Below are 17947 nucleotides of genomic sequence, written 5' to 3' on the forward strand. Positions count from 1 at the left end.
ATTACTCCACTGGATGAGCCCTGCAAAGATGTTTCAATCAAAAAAGTAACAACAAAAGACAAGTAATTCATCTGATCCCCCATTATACACTTTTAATCCTCTCTTCAGTGAGCAGCAAATCCTAAAATCTCCCACTGTCATCACAGTAGTACCTTGTTGGTAAAGATCATGTCAGCAGGAGCCTATTTCCTTGCTAAAGAGCTTCTTACCATACAAGAAGCCAGATCTTCATCTACCACACTGCTTGTGGATCAACGTAAATTGTTCTCACTTTGGTCAATTCATTGTGATACCATTAAACATACACAGGATTTTCAAGATGACCCATAAAGCAGACATGACAAGGTGCATATCTTGAGTCATATAGGAGCTTATCATAAGCCTACTGCATCACACACAAAGTCAAACAATTAACTATCAATATGAATATAGTCACATGGCACACCACTACATGGATTGTTTAACAGAAGGATGTCTACCTGGTAAAAGGGGACATATGACAGAAGAAAATGGAAGTAAAGCTGTATAAAAATACAAACACCTCTACAGTAACAAAAATTACACAAACCTAAACAGCAATAACACAAGGTCATTAGAACCCTTAGTTTTTGTAATGTTTAATATTCAAGTTAGAAATTTTTAAAAACTTAAACTAAATTATGTGTACAAAGCAACCATTTGGCAACTTCACAGTGACAAAGTCAAAATAAGAGCTAGGAAGTCAGGTAAAAAAAACTCAAAATGCTAATGTTCAAGTTGATGGCAAAGTATGTTTCTCAATATTATTGTATAACAGCTAGCCAACAGGAGGTTATGACCTATCGTGCCAATGTAACGTAAATGTAACAGATTCTAGAGACATAGTAAATAATTACCTTTACAGTTAAATCTGTGTTGAAATACTAAAACCAGCTATATTAATGTCCTTAAGGGTTCATAAAAACAAAGCCAACAGAAAATATATATATTCCATGTGAGGATCCCTGTATCTAGATTTCTACAGTGATGTTTGAGTACTGTAAAGGCACACATTTTAGCTATGTCAGGACTGTAATCCACAGCATTCAAAAGTGAAACAAGTGACATCATATCTCTGAGAAGCTGAGGTGCCCAGCATGACAGATGTGACCGACTTTAAAAGCAGAGAAAATTTTATCCTTTTGTCAGCTTTTGTCAATAATGATTAGCTCTTCAACAAAAACACTGAAGGAAGGAGACACCGTGCCAACACAAATCAAATATCATTTTGTCAAGAATTCTTCCTCAAACTGCTTGACTAAGATTTGCACATTGCCTATGTTTAAGCTGAAATTTATTGCCCAACACGGTACCTGCAGAGAAAAGCTCAAAAGAAAGAACCTTTACAAAAATTATAACCATTTAGTCTCAAAGATTTTTTTGTTGGTTTATTTACCAGTAACTATCTACATCTACTTGCAAGTTTCTATTCCAGATTTTTGTTCTGACAGAACAACAACTCAAGAACAATCTATTAACTTCTCTGTACTTTCAATAATTAAAGTACAGGCCATGAAAGCCTATATACTAACTTACCCAGCCAGTCCTCAACTCATTCATAAAAGGTTCATTCATACCCTCAAATTTAACACAACCAGCTACCAGTCAAGGCCATACTGGTGCTTCCTTGCAGACAGCAAACCAGCAGCTATCGTTCTGGTTTCAAAATGAGAAAGAGGAGACTCATTATCAAGGAAACAGACTCCTTGAAAGCAGACTACTGGACCAAGAAGCTTAACAGAAAGGATGCAGGGATAGCTCATGTCATCCTCATTTATAGCCTTATTCCACCAGTGTTTAGAGTCTCAAAAGCTGTCACCGGTGGAGACAGTGAGAACCTTCCCACAGATCTGATAAAGAAAAATGAGAGACTGGAACGCTTGTCAAAGGAAGGGAATTTAAAGAACACTGGTCAAGAAACGAAGAAAAGCAATAAAATAAAACACATAACTGGATGAATATCTAGCTCAAAATATGTAGACGACACCCTTCACTATCAATCCATATACCGGAAAAATAAAGGAAGGGTATTCAGTATTTATCTTTTTAAAGTTACTTTAATATTCTTCAGAAGTAAAATAAAGTGATATTTTATAAGTGATTGATGGTTGTAACACTGAAGTGTCTTACACTAGATTACCTCATCTGTTGTCACAGATATTGTAGCCAAAAAGAAAAAAAAACGGGAAAAAAATCAGCTAATTCCTCTCAAGATTTCTGTTTAGCAATAAACATTCTTGTCATTCATTCTGGGCTTTTAACCATATTCTGCTAATTCTCAGTTGTTTTTAGACATCCTCCTGAAAGCTTTGAAAGCTGCTTTACAATCTGGCATGCAACACTATGTAAAGCAGTTGTAAAATATTGACATTAACATTGTATTTTGCATCTTGTTATGCTTGACAAAAACAGAAGACCAGATGTTTTTACTTTCATATAAAAATAGATTAGCTATACAATTTAAAAGATGTCCAAGACTAAGTTAACTAGTGAGCTTGAACATATTTCTTTTGAGAAGAAAGTGTATTAACTGAAATTAAAACAGACATCAATCTAGTAGGGAAACAAAACAACACTTTTGTAACATTTATGGTTATTTACTGGGCTGATATTGCTGAAATTTTATCTGTTAGAACATGCTACCAAGTTTTATCAGCTAGTTTTAAAAAATAGTTTAAATAATTACTGCAGTATTTTATACATCGTATACATTTTGAGATTATTATATTGAAACTAGAAAAGAAAGCTATTCTACTGATTTATGTCAGAAATAAAGTTGAGATTTTCACTGCTAACTCAAAACATACTACCTGAGGGATTCCATAACAGTTCATAAAATGTCTTTGTTTTTAAATGGTATGGTCTGTAGTATATATTTTCTGTGAAGAAACAGAAGAACACATGTAGCATCAGATGTGTGTACTTTAAGAAACCATGGAATGCGAAATCTAAAAATCCAAATAAAGCAGGTGGTATAATTTGAGGGGGGGGGGAAGACTGAAATTAAGTTTAATGACATTACCAGGTTATCCTACCAGACTAATTCTCACTCACTGCATGACTTCAATGAAGCCCTCAGTCCTCATGCTGATTTCGATTTAGTTCAAGTGCTATTTGATGCGTTTCATCTGGAGTTTTATTCACTTCAAACTACACTTCATTTAACCAGGCTGCTGCTGTACTCATTTGTTTTTCTACTTTATTACCCGCAAATTGGTGTTGCTTAGTTTAGATAAATTGTTGGAATAAGTTAGTTTTATATAATTATTTCACACTGTTAATAAATAAATAAGCTTTAGAAAGATACCATATCACAGAAATAAGGGAGAAAAGTATTAAAAGTATTGTGTAATATACTAGACCACAATAACTGTTGGCCTTATAAGATCTATTAACAAATGCTGATAGATGACTTGCTATTTTAAGGCAGGACCATTCCCCCGCCTCCACTCCCCAAAACTACTGCTCATTTTATTTTTCTATATTATTAGTCTACCATACTCTATTTTCCAGCTGCGCAGGTATCATAATACAATGTATTTTCAAAAAAGAGAAAGGAGAGAAAGTGAGCAAAACTGAAAGCATCAGAGAAGCACAGTACACGAGAGACAGAATGTGAGCGCAAGACCACGCACACATGAGCTAAAGCATGATGGCAAGCATGCAACAGTGCTTCTGAAAAGGCATGAGAGACCAAGCATAAGCAAGCAAGAGAATGAGCACAGCAAGCACAAGCATACACAGAAGAGTACCAGTACACTCATGAGAAAGCACTACTGCTTGAAAACCATGAATTTCCCAGACAGATTTTTAACTATTTTTCATCTCTAAATTTTATTTTATTGTGCAATACTAACATGGCATTTTATAATGCTAGTAAATAGATTTAAGATTACCATTAAACACTAATTCTAGAGTTTGCTAACAAGGATCACTAACAAGAGCTTAGTGTTAAATGTGAGGTCATGTCAGGAAAGGCTGTCAATCCTACCAGAGTACTGAAGTACACTGATTAGTGGTGATTATGGGTTATCATGGTAACATTTATTATTTTTTTGCAAAATGCTGCAGCAGACCAGCAATTCATTTGAAGTGGTAGGTACTTTTCTGAACTATTGATGGAAAATATGAGAAAGTCAATTAGGCTGCTACCACCTGGTGGTGTGCTATTTATGTTAAAAACCTCTTAACACTTAACATGGTATCACAGCTTGTGAGAAAAAACACACTAGCATATTCTGTATGTAGCACTAAGAACAATCCTAGATGTAGTCTTTTTTATCTATAAACCATTAAACTTTCACAAGCAAATGAATTTTACAAATTAGCTATACAACACAATGTTTGAAGTCAAAGTATTTTAACACATTAACCTGTTTTCCTGTTATCTTGCCATTTTATCTGAGATTCTTCGCATGGATTTAGTCATACAGTAGTATTGCAGACAGCTACTGCTCAAATAAGGAAAATTAATGTCCTGCCCAAAGTATTGCCAAAACCCATTTTCTTGAAAATCGTTTTTATAAATACAATTTATTAATAAATTACACACTGATATTTACTTTACAAGTTTCAACAGCAGAGCTAAGTTTAAATACTGAATTTCCACGGCATTGAAGTCACTAAAAATAAAATTTGTAGAGCTCATTTTATAATAAAGTACAAAATTGTTTTCAGAACAAAAGTGTTTGCATTTAAAATCTGAATCTGAACAACTATAAATAGTTTAATACCTGGTCACAACATTAAAAACACCTCCTACTGTAATGAGTAACAGGGAAAAAAGAAAAGTGGCTAGCAGAGGCTACCTTTTTGTGGAGTTGGGGTGTTTTGCTTCCCCCCCCCCCCCTTTGTTGTTTTTTATTTGGTTCCATTTAAAACAGAAGGAGCTAACTGTTCAGTTAAATACAACAAGCTTGCCATCAGTATGTAACTTCATATTTTCTATTCACTCAAGGAAGAATGGAAATCGGTTCACAGAATTCTACAAGGTCTAGAAGAAAGCCATTTACTACAGGGCTTGCATAGCCTGCTCTCTCAACCAAACAAGGGTCCGAAATGTTTAATAACAACCATCCTTACAAAGAAATCTATTCATGATAACAGACTTAAGAGTAGAATATGATAGAAGAGACACAGAAGTTTAGGGATATATATGACGCTTGACATTTTGAAATCATTCATTAGAAATGTAAAAGCAGTTGAGTACATTAAGGTACTAATTAATGTAATTAATGCTCACCAATATTTAGGAAACTTGATCTGCTTGCCATAAACAGCAGTACTGAATGAGGGGATAACTGAAACAGGCATGCAGTACAATCCTTTATTGTCCAAAGAAGTCAGTGCTGCTTGAAAACCAAATATCTGAAACAAAGTAAGTTGGTCAAAGGGTATACTATCACTTAATTAGATCGCTTCCAAGTTACTTTTATAATATACACATTTTTAAATATACTCAATAAATATTAAAAAGTATATTATTTTCAAATAATTCTTTTTCTCCAAAACACAAATGTAACTAGAAAAATCTATCTAAAATAATGTCCCAATAGGAATAAATATAAAAATATTTCCCTCGTTCAAAAATAAGTGTTAACTATGTTCTGATGAATTTAAAAAAAAAGTGCTGAATTATAATTTATCAACTATAATACATTATTCTATGTCCTTTAAATTTGCAGACTACACATTGCCTTTCATAAAAAAAATAAAATCACTTTTTGTAATTATAATAACACTGGCCTAATAAAAAAAGAAAGTGGTGTTTTAGGAAATTATAAGCTTGCCTTCAAAGCTTTTTTCTTAATACGAACATCTAAAGAAAGGTTCATCACAACTATTCTTTATAATTTTTCCCCCGTTCAATGGAAAACAAATGGTTGCAGAGTCAATTTTTTTAACATGCTGTATCACCATTTATGTAACAGGACACTGCAGCCTATATTAGAGCAAGCCAATAAACCTTTTAAGTATCAAAATTCCATGTTTAAGACTCAGAATTCCACATTTTCAAAACATTGATCAAACAGCTGCTAAAAAACTTTTTGAAGAGAAAAAAAATCCCCTCAAACTGAAGAACATACAGATAACTTGCAATATTGCCACCCCAATCACTTCAAACGTGAAAGAAAGTAAACATGTCATCCAGAAAACTCAAAGCTTGCCATGCAACTCTGGGACAGACTTTTTTTTACACAGATAGTAACAATTTTGTGGTTTAAACCTCTATTGAGATAACAGCATGGAAGCAAATGGATAACTGGAAAATTTAGCAAAGCTAACAGTACCAGTAGCAAATATTCACATTTTAGTAGCACCCAAAAGGTTTCAAACAGCCTAAGCCCATCCTAAAAGGTTGGAAGGCCTATTTTAAAACTCCTCTTGAAATTTCACTTTTTCGTTCTACTAAAATCTCAGCAGATGGCAATTGAATAATCTCAAAGTAATTTTTCAGTAGCTTTTTAAAATTCCCCCAACCTCACAATAAGAACTCCTTTCACGTAACGGGTCTTTAACGGAGAACATTCAGAGGTTTTCCTCTTATAATAAAAACAATGAAAATATTTGGCAACAGTTTCCTATCGCACACCCTCACTATCATGGCTTTGCTCTATCAATACCACTAGAAGTGATGCTTTTATCTCATAATATCCTATCAATTTTCTAACTGTAATTCACTGCAACCTACATATTCTATGAGTGTTATCCTAAGAGGGGAAAGGTTTCTTTCCAAATTATTTTAACTCAATCTTGCCACAAAGACCTTGAGGCTTCAGTCTGCGTAGTTTCCTCATGTGAAGTTCTCTGCTCATATTACAGGTCAGAAGCACCAATCCCAAACAGCATCCTGTGAACTCTATTTACTCTGTGTCCTTTTAGATAAGCTGAAAACTTTCTCCCAAGAAACCTGCTAACACTTGGGATTACCTAGGCATATTCACTTTTCCTCAGCACACTGCAGTAAGAAACAGATCTCAAGCCTTCTTTTACCTTCAGATAGCAGTGTGAGTAACAGTAATGAAGCAGGTTGTCAGATGGCTGGCTGAGGTTGCTGACCACATGCACCAGTTGCTCGGCGTACATTGGCATTGAGTACTCCAGGTTAACCTTATCCACCAAAATTCGGATGGAAGGTAAAGGCCGCAGGGGCTGGAAGCTTGCAGCATTTAACAGTCCACTTAAGTTCTAGGAGAGAGGTGGAAAAGACATGCAATTATTACACTACAGATGTATTAGCTACTGTATCTACATATTTTTACCCCCACACACATACAAGCAAATCTACATGTAAAATAAGCTGTCTCCAGATACCATGGTCTTATGGTCATTGTAGTACGAATCCTCAAATGTTTTCAGAATAATTTCTTCAAGGTTAAAGTTCACGTATAAAACTTTTTATCCAGAATTGCCTTGAGCACCCATGTCCAGGTACTGGCAAGCAGGGGTGGCCTCTGTGATGGGAGACTGAGGCTGCCCCATCCCCAACACAGTTGGTTCCAGCCAGTGCTACAGCAGCCTCATCACAGGACACAGCTGAGTCCCTCGGCCAAGCCAGTCACACTTCTATGGAAACAGGCTTAAGAAAGGGCAAAAATGCTACACAGGCTGAAGGACTCAGGTGACAGGGAGTAAGAAACAGCAATACAAACAGCAGGGTCAGAGAAGAAGGTGGGGGAGGTGGGGCTCCAGACACCAGAGCAGAGATTCCCCTGCAGCCCTTGGAGGTGACCACACCTAAGCAGATATTCACGCTGCAGCCCGTGGAGCATCCCACACTGGAGCAGAGGGATATGCCCTGAAGGACACTGCAGCCTTGTGGACAGCCCGCACTGGAGCAGATTTTTCCTCAAGGACGGCAGTCTGTGGAAAGGACTCACACTGGAGCAAGGGAAACGGTGACAAAGAGGGAGTGGCAGAGATCAACTGTCATGGACTGACCGCAACCCCCCATTCTCCATCCCTCTGAGTTGCAGGGTGGGAGGTAGAATAACCAGGGAATGAAGGAGTGAATGAAGTTGAGCCTGGGAAAAAGAGGGGGCGGGGGAAAGGTGTTATTTTGATTCCTGGTTTTGCTGCTCACTATCTATATCAATTAACAATATATTAAATAAATTGTCCTGAAGTCCAGTCTGTTTTGCTCATAATGGTAATTGGTAAGTGATCTCCCCCTCGTTATCATCTTGACCCATCCTACTCCCCCCCCCCCACCAGCACCACCACCATTATCCTGATGAGGAGGGGGAGTGAAAGAGCAGCTGGGCGAGTATCTGGCAACTGGCCAAGGTCAACCCACTACAAGAATATATCAAGTGAAAATATTTTGTTCTCTAAAATATGTGTTTACATTTTTATCACTCCAAAGCACTATCACCATACTAAACTCATGCTGACCTAACCTTTACACTGTCATATATTATTACATATTCAGTCATACCAGACATCTCGACAGAAGATAATGTCATTAAAAAAAAACCAAAACAAAACAAAACACCCACACCAAAAAAAAACCCCAACACCAAAACCCCAAAAATTTACACATCCAACTATACTTTTAATGGGTATGATGAAAAATAAGTACTCTATCTAGTACAAGACAGACAAGATTCTGGACATACCACAGTGAGTTTGTTGGAGGGCTAGCAAAGTGGTTAGGGGGTTGGAGCACATGAGCTGTCTTCTCTCAGGAAAGACTGAGACAACTGGAGTCATTCAGCCTGCCGAAGGCCAAAGGGAGATCCTACTGCTATCTATCTACAGCTGCCTGCTGGGAGGGTACACAGAAGAGGGAGCCAGACTCTTGGCAAAGGTATACTGTGAGGGGACGCGTGGCAAAGGACACAAGCTGAAATGCAGGCAATTCCAAGCACGCCTATGTGCAAGCTTTTTATGGAATTATCTGTCCTTGGAGGGAATCCAGCACTTCACTGGACAAGTCCCAGAGCAACCTGCTCTACTTGGGCTTGCTTTGAGCAAGATGCTGGACTACTAGAAATCATCTCCAGGCATCTCTTCCAATCCAAATTACACTATGAACCTAAAAAATTATTTAAACTTGTATCAAAATATGACAGTAAGTTGATGTATATAAACTTTCAATCTAAAATTCAAAATTATTATTACTTTAAATAGGCTTGGCTTCACTCAGGAAACAAATTGAAACGTCAAGTAAAAAAACAACACAACCCACAAACAAAAAAACCCACCACACCACCAAAAAGTTCATTTGAATTCAACTTGTTTGCCCCAAATATACAATAAATATGGGGCTATTCTTCCATTATAAAAATACCATCTGCTCATGCCCATAAAGTGAAAAGCACTACAGTCCACTGAGATATTCTGGGATGAAAGGAAATAATGCTTCCCATTAGGCACCTGGCAATGTCCTGTTTTCCAATATTAGAAACTTCTGAATGTATCGTAACACATCAAGAGACAACAGATTTGTCACCAGTTCAGCCACTCCAGGCAGCTTAACTGAAAAGCAGCCTAAATTTAAGAAAACGATACACACACTCCTGAAGTACACTCACTGAATAAATGGCACATACTTGAGATTTTACATATGTTGCAGCCTTGAGACTAGTGATCCAGGTATTATGTATGTTAGTGTATTTCACTTCACCAATGAAAATGGCTATACAAGCACACTGTAACACCATAAATTAAGACATTCATTTTCCACACTCTTGCACATACACATATGATCTCAAATCACATAAACATGCTGTAAATAAGCACATTGTATAAGAAAATACAGCACAAGTTAGATATCTGCTGACTAGGGGAGTGTCATCTATTACACTATCAAGATAATTTAATGTCATTGTGTCACCGCATCTTAAAAAAAAACCTAACCAAATCAAAAAACAATGCATACATACCTTCTCACCCATGATTACAGGCATCAAGTGGTCTAGCAAATTGAATTCTGCCACAGGGATTATAATTGTACATTTAAGAACAGTGAATGTTGTAAGTCGAGTGGGAATGTATTCCTCCAATGATACTACTTCCTCCGAGCTTGGCATAGTTCTGTTTCCATCCATAATATCTAAAATAAATCAAGATTACATATATTTGACTAGAATACATAAACAATCTCCCACAGCTGCTGTTTCAGAAATAGTTAGGGACTAGCAAAAAATTGAAAGTTAGTTTCAAAACAGTTCATATTTTTATTCCACACTGGTTCTACCTAAGGCTAAATGCAATCATAACTACACCTTCCTTACTTTGAAACCTGTACAGTGCACTCTCAGAAACTCATCCTGTTTACCATAGCTAGTTTCCCTGAATTTTTATCCTGTACAACTATTATTTCAAACTAATAAATACATACCAACAGGAATAATTTTGTAGTCTTAGAAAAGAAAGCAAGCTAGAGCTGTCAAGGGAATAAGCACTCCTTAGTCAGCAAGAGGCTTGTAATTGAAACAAATAGCCTCCCAAGTGTCAGAAATTACCTCAGGAGGTATATCCAACACTGATAGGGATTTTATTAATTTTATGTTAATTTTATGTTTATTTTAAATTTTGTCCTTAGGATTCAAAATCCCCTGGCAGATCTGGAGTTTAAGTATTTGGAAGTTGCACATTCAAAGGAACTGAATTTTGTCTGGTTTAATTCTGTATATTTGTATATATACAACAGGAACAAACCTGGATTAGTTCTGCTGTATGGCTCATATTCATGTTCCAGAGCACAAACTATCATTTTCATTATCCGGTGTACCGCACTGCTATCCAATCGAAGATTGAGTGGGCCCACAATAAGGTTTTTTGTAGACATCTCCTGAACATTTCCAAATTCTTCACTCTTTACTGAAGAAAGGTCTTGCTGATTTCCAGAAACTACAACAAGTTTCATAAATGACAACAAATTACACCAAACAATTGGACATCAAAAAAATTTTTTATCAGTTACTTTTGTTTCAAATGCTGTGATCAGGCTTATAAATAAACAGAAAATATACCAATGCAACTTAAACAAATATGCAGTGACTGGTTTAATGTATTTTAACATGTTTTAAAATTCTCTTTATAGCATCTTCCTTCACTGACACAATCTGTCCATACTAACATAAATGGCAAGAAAAGCTGAGCTTGTCAATACTGGGCAGCGGGAGCTGCAGCTGCTGTGGACAGTTGACCTGCAGACATTTTGTCAAAGAGATGTAGGATCTGTCAACTTCTGAGTAGCTGAGGCTTTGTGGTTAAGCAGCCTGGGATGGTATGCTTCACAGCTTCAAGGCAAACCTTACTTTAAAGGCAACTGAAAGAAAGCATGTTTTATTTCTGGTGCCTGAGAAGTTTTACCCTTCAGGGGAACATTCGCTTTTCCCTCCATCCTTTACTATACTCATTCAAACAGTATTTTTAATGGAGGAAGGGGGCTTGGTTGAAAAGGAAGGATAGGGGGTTTCCCTCATGTTTAAATCATACTCTATAGAATGTTCTGGATTGGTTCTAAGCACTGGTGAGGAGAAAGGTCCTTGAATAAACCCAGACTATGCCAAACTTGACACAGAGCTGGCCTAACAATCTATAGACTTCTACGGGCCTATACACTCAGCAGAGGAATTAACTTTGTCCCTAAAAGCCCAACAACAGCTGATGGTAAGAACATCTACAGCCTCTGCTTCCCTTTGTGTTTTGCTTACCTTTTCTGAGAAGAAAAAGTAAAAGCAAATGAAAAAAGGACAGAAAGATATCACTTTATAAAACCTATTCAAATCTTCAAATGGAAGTGAAGTTACAACTCTTTTTAATAAATCCTGAAAAAGATATTAAAAAAAAAAAAACAAAAACAATAGCATACAGCCTGCTGTCATAGTATGCTTTATTTAATACACAGTTAGCATCCATTTTTATCCTTCCTATTCTACACAGTATTCAGTTTATATGAACACTATAAAGCAGTGTAAAAACCAAAAAATATCCAGGCCAAAAGCCTTTAGAAGTAATAACAGCCTACCCTTTCAAAAAGGTGAAGGAGGGGGAAGACCCATTTGTATATATTTTATGTGTATGAACAATATACTGAAGTGACAGAATTTATACAAAAAACTTTCTAGAATAGTTCCATTTAATTCTAACTAAGTGCAAAGAGAATGCGATAGAAAACCTACTGATTCTACAGAAGTAGATGATGACAGGTTACTTTTGAAACTTCACAGAAGCATAAAGGAAAATAATTTCTCGTCACGGAGTATTCAAGTCTCCATGAACTCTATGTCTAACTCTAACTGGAAAAAAAAAAAAAATCTTAACACGAGAGTGCTGCATAATGAACTTGCCACCAAAATAAATAGGTACACATTTTAAGTACAACAACTTCAAAAGCACGCTGCATTAGGTCTGCAGGTCATGCAAATCAGTGATCGGGGAACTGACAGACCACACAGTGTTTCAGGGAAATTACTGTTTTGTACTGAAATATACCACACAAAATAGAAAATTAAAAATTAAAAATTAGAAGGGAAGGACAGACAGAATTTCAAAATAAGACTACTGTGCATGACTATCTATCTTGTTTTCATTCAAAATACTAGAAGTGATTAATGCACTTCTATAAGTGACAGATGAAACTCTTGAGGTTAATGTTATCCAGGAGGCACTTGTGGTTTAATCAGTAATCCTATGCTTCAGGAAAGGTTAAAGGTGCAAAGAATGTGTCAAACCAAAATTGCCTTGACAGATAAAAATCTTACAATCACAGTAAGTGCCACCTATAACTTAATCTGAGTTAGGTTTTTTAGGGGAAGGTGGTGTGCACTGATTGTAACTAAAATCATAGTTAATGTCAAAACAAGAAACAGTAAAATGTAAACTTATACATAAATGCTTTCATATAAGCACCATGTATTAAAAATGTAGCAAGATTTGTGTAGTTTTCAAAATCTTGAGGTATTTATACCTTCATTTTAAAGAAATAATTTACACCTATTTGTTCATGTTCTGTTTAATAATTACATATTTGACTCACAATACAAAAAAGTAAGCTAGAAAATAACTAGCAGATGTCGTCCCATTTGCTGTTGTGAAGAAAAAAAAAAAATTAAAAGTTCAGGTTTTAAGTTCTTTATTCTACAGCTTTACCAAGCATTTAAATTATTAATGAAAAAATAATCAATCTAGTCATTCTTGTATGTAGACAGGTAGCTGAAATTAGAGGAGTAATAATGAAATTGAACCACACAGCAAGGCTTGATAGGAAGCCAAGCTACATCTTCTGATGTGATTTCCTGGTGACTGATGCAGAAAATAAAAGCCAAGGCCCTGAGAAAACAAAGTGAAAGAAACAGAAGAGAAGCCGGGCAGAGGATAAGGCAGTCAGAAAATACCAGTAACCTGGCTTTGAGGGGGGAAAGTGTTTCCAACTTCAGCGACTTCTGAAAAAGCATTACAGTCAGAAAAAGATATGTCATTATGCTCCTTGTGCATTCAGAGGAACAAGACAAAATACTCCACAAAATCCATTTTTCCTCACGATCAAATTATCTGAGCATATTCAAATTTCTATACTAAAATTCAAAAAGGAGGTAAGGCTTACCCTAGGTCTTCAGCTTTTCTACAAAAAAGCTTTGCACACAATTGAACAGTTAATTCTTGATTAAAACCAGAAGCAGGCTGCAGCAGAAGCTTGAATTAATGTACATTTTCCCAGCTTCACATGACACTCATGGTACAGAGGGAAGCCTCAAAGCCAGGGAAGAGTAAATTACCTAGTGTATCCCTTTTATCAAAGGCAACAGCATCATTTATTTCTTTTCATAAACTTTGCATGATCCATCCTCTAACCAACCTGGAAGCTTTTATTTCTGGCTCCCTTTATACTTAATGTCCAACAAGTCCAGAAAACAAAAACATTAGGAGTTGAGACTTCTCTTACATAAGAGCAAATACATTAAAAAAAAAAAAAAAAAAAAAAAACCAGATGAGTTGGACTAGGTAACAAGGACCAGATAAACATTTAGTCACAAAATAGCAAGAAGTTCCAAACAGATCTCCACTGGAATAGTGTTAATGATGATACACACACAGATGGGGAAGAAAGCATTATTAGGCAATAAAACTGCAGAGCAGCAGCTATGGATGACAATCTTCCCAAGGGTGGGGGAAAATCACATCACAATTCATGATAAGAATATATGTATAAAAATATATACATATTGCTTGCTGATACATTAACTCCTCTGTCCTGGTTTGTAGCACTCAAAATAGATACACTTACTGCACTGAGTCAACTGTATTGTCTCAGGTTTAGAAAAGTATTGATAGGAATCTGAAAAATTAATTAGAATTAGCCAACATGTATGTCTGCATGGTTTAGGCTAATATTTGCTCAAAAAGTTGTTCAGATATGTATATTGAAAGATTAATTATCTGCACTATCACTCATCCTTTCATTTTTCTTCATAGGAGAAAATGAGTGTCCTTTTCATCTTCTGCAAGAGGTATATGATTGACTTCATACCAGGATTTCTCAAAAGTTTTAATTTCTAATTTTTTTCAAAGTCAATAATGACAACTTTAAAAAAAAAAAAGACATAATTTAAGAACTTTACCACTGCTACAAGAAAATTATTTTCAGTTTAGCAACTGACTACAAAAGATACCATTGTTATTACTTATATAGAGAAAAAAAAAAAGGGAAGAACAACAATCAACAGCTAACCTCAAACACATCAATGAAGATGAAACCATTTTAATGATCAATCTGATGGTCAATCTAAGGTAAGTTAGGGGACAGTTGGCTAAGGACCAGTTGGGCATGAAAAGTCTTTGTTTCTATTATTTAACAGGGTAAACAATGAAGAGAGGTACCTTTGCTACTGGTGCTTTCCATTGTGTACAAGTAATCCATGTAGAAAGCCCCAAACCTCTGCATTCCAGCTACCTCTGTGTACATCTCCTACCAACAAAGCAAAGCAAACAAAGAAAACGTTGTATAAGGAAAGAATCTTGAGATTACCAACTGATAGGTTGGTATGAGGGAGATATATTTATGTTTGGATTTGTGCATCAACACACGGAAAGGCTTATCAAAACAAAGGACAGAGGTTATCCCAAAGAATTCACCTTTCCGATAGGTAATGTAACTTCTATTTGAGGCCACACAAAGGCACATCCATAATTCCAGTGGACATGGTGACCAATTCATCAATAACATCTAGTTAATTAGTACCTTTAATGGAGTAAATATTCTTCACTTTACCTCTTGCAGTCAACAGATCTGCCTAATTAAATACACTGAAAAGTGAAGCTCATTCATTCTTGCATTTTTATTTAAGGAAGGAATAGGAAACTTATTAAGACTTCATGCCATCATTGACATTTATACATAATATGATCCATTATTAAACAGCAAGTTTGCTTCCCCTCTTGCCAAAAAATAGGCAAATCATAAAAGCAGCGAAAACAGACCAAGGAAAGAGTAAAGCTTAAAACTACAACATACTACAGAAAACTTTTGAACATCTATAAGTACTTGTGATTTCACTAATCAGTTCCATTTTTTATGGGTTTCTTCAGGGTCACACTTCATCAGTAACTGAAAAGGTGAAAATAGTAAAATTTAAATTTAAAAGAAAAGAGATGTATTCAAAATTGCAAATGGCTTACCTGTACAATAGCACAGAACTCCACCTATGAACACACCTGGAAAGGACCACCTTGGTCATCGTATCCAGTACTTAATAATTGCAGACAATCAGGGAATATCTTTCAGTCATTGATAGTCTCTGTTGTTGTAAACTTTACTGCACAATTTAGAACAACAGAGACTATCAGTGACTGAAAGATTGCCTCTACTAAAGGCAGAATTAGCAAGACTTCCTTTAAGTAGACAAATACAGCACACAGGCAGTAAAATTAACATTCCCCAAGATTTGGTTTCAAAGAGAGCACTTCTTAGTTTGAAGACTACGAACTACTTACTGCTTGGCTTTAAAGAAGTATGTGCTGGTAAAGCTTGACCTTTTGCTAGAATTCTCTCGTATCTGTTTTTCTCTGCAGATGTCCTGTAGTTAATGCTTTTGGAAACTATAGCATTAAAATCAGCTTTTGGAACAGGAGGGGAGGTTTGAGGTTTCTTTTGGATGTGTTTTTATTACTTTTTTTTTAAAAAAACACAAACAGGTTTACCTTTTTTTGGCCATCTGCAAAGTAAGATTCGATTAAACATGGCACAGTAATGAAAATCAGCCCTCTAACAGTACACAGATCTAAATATTTGTTAGAAGTTCATTAGAAGGCATTAGAAAAATTTTTTCTAAGAAAAATGTAATTCTCTGACCTTATGATGAGCTGCATCCAATATAAATTCCGCACGTATACTATTATTTTCTGGACTTCTGTAATCAAATAGTGAGTTGGTAAGGTATGTCATCCCTTTTGCGCTCAAATTTTCTCCACAGTTAAAGAAGTAGGCCTCCTTCATGAGGTAGCAGAAAATAGTAATAAGGCAGGGTAGAAAAATACATTAAAGTCAACAGAGTGCTTTCCATTCCATCATAACACACTAATGACACGGTAGCAGCCCTCAAGAACTAACTTAATTGTGAATGAAGATAATTAAAATAACTTCATTCAAACAACATTGAAGCTCATGTCCACTCCCTCCCCCATTTCCAAACTCCAAATGGCCTGAGCTAGTGAATATTATACAGCCCATGATACAGAACATACTAGTTTAATTTTAACAGAAAAAAACCTCAGATCATTGTTACTCTGAATTCTGCCTCATTCTCATAACTACACACGATTTTGTCATTACATACTCCACTTTTCTGACGGACCAATGCCTTTCAGATGTTTTATCTGTCCTTTTCACGATAAACAGTTCCTTCAATGTATGACCTGTCGGCTACCTTATCACTCTTCCTCATTAATCTGGATATTTACATGCCTTCTCCATATGACAGACTCTCTATCCTACTGAAATCAACACAACTTTAACATCAAGAGTTTTTCTTCAAAAAAAGTTATTCATACAAGGTCAACTGTTTTCAGCCATCTATTCTCCATCACATAGAACAACGCTGGAAGCTTTAGGAAAGGCACAGTCCCAACTATAGCAGTTCAGAAAGGAAACAGGTGAGGTGGTATCAACATCACCACCAGTCTCACAAAAGCAGAGATTTTCTTAAAATCATACCCTAGAGGGTGCGGAAAAATTAAGAGCAAAAACCCAGCCGCTCCTTATGTACTAGCTTACAGGCAACTCCTTCACTCACCCACCCACCTCAATCCAAAAATCACTTCTCCCATGATTTTATAACTCACAATCTCATAGCTGTTGCAGACAAGGCTGCCATCCACAGCATATCTCCCTTGTATCTAACAATGCTAGCAGAACATCTTTTACAGGTGGCTCATCCTTGCCTCCCCAGCCTATCTTTCTGGAAAAGCCAATGGCTATCCACGGCAACACACCAGTCATGTAGTACGCATCCCACCACACCTCTATAATCCAAACAATGTCATACTCTACAGCTGTGTAAGGATATCTAATTATTCTTTTTTGTTTTCTGTGCTGCATATATTTGTATACAAACGCTTAAGATTGATGCCAAGCCATGCTGCTCTCACAAGGGAAGTATAAGAACCTGTCCCGTCATACTTATGATAGTCCAGTATATGATCATTTTCCAAAGGAGATATTTGACATTAATATAGTCACTTCATATTTTCTTCCATACTCTTTTCTCCTTAAAATACTTTCTAAGACTTCACCGAACACTAACATGAAGTTAACAGGTCTGTTGTTGGCTGCATGATTTGTTTTAACTTAAACATGGATAATAGTTGCTGTTCTCCAGTACTTTAGGACACTATTCTATCTATAGTCAAAACAAAAATCCTCACTATGGAATTTAGAATTTCATGCACAACTTCATTAAACATTTTAAGAGTAGTTCAC

The 17947-nt window shown here is 36.1% G+C and overlaps 1 protein-coding gene across 1 annotated transcript in view; it reads right to left on the reverse strand.

The window, feature by feature from the left end:
* Positions 1 to 17947, reverse strand: part of VPS13B (vacuolar protein sorting 13 homolog B) — a 476916-nt gene that overhangs the window by 385954 nt on the left and 73015 nt on the right. Inside the window, 6 exon segments of the mRNA XM_037379063.1 lie at positions 5261 to 5385; positions 7012 to 7206; positions 9906 to 10075; positions 10684 to 10875; positions 14851 to 14938; positions 16322 to 16459. Of these exon segments, the coding sequence (XP_037234960.1) occupies positions 5261 to 5385; positions 7012 to 7206; positions 9906 to 10075; positions 10684 to 10875; positions 14851 to 14938; positions 16322 to 16459 (908 nt within the window).

This window comes from Falco rusticolus, chromosome 3 (genome assembly GCF_015220075.1).
Source record: "Falco rusticolus isolate bFalRus1 chromosome 3, bFalRus1.pri, whole genome shotgun sequence".
NCBI classification, from domain to species: Eukaryota; Metazoa; Chordata; class Aves; order Falconiformes; family Falconidae; genus Falco; species Falco rusticolus.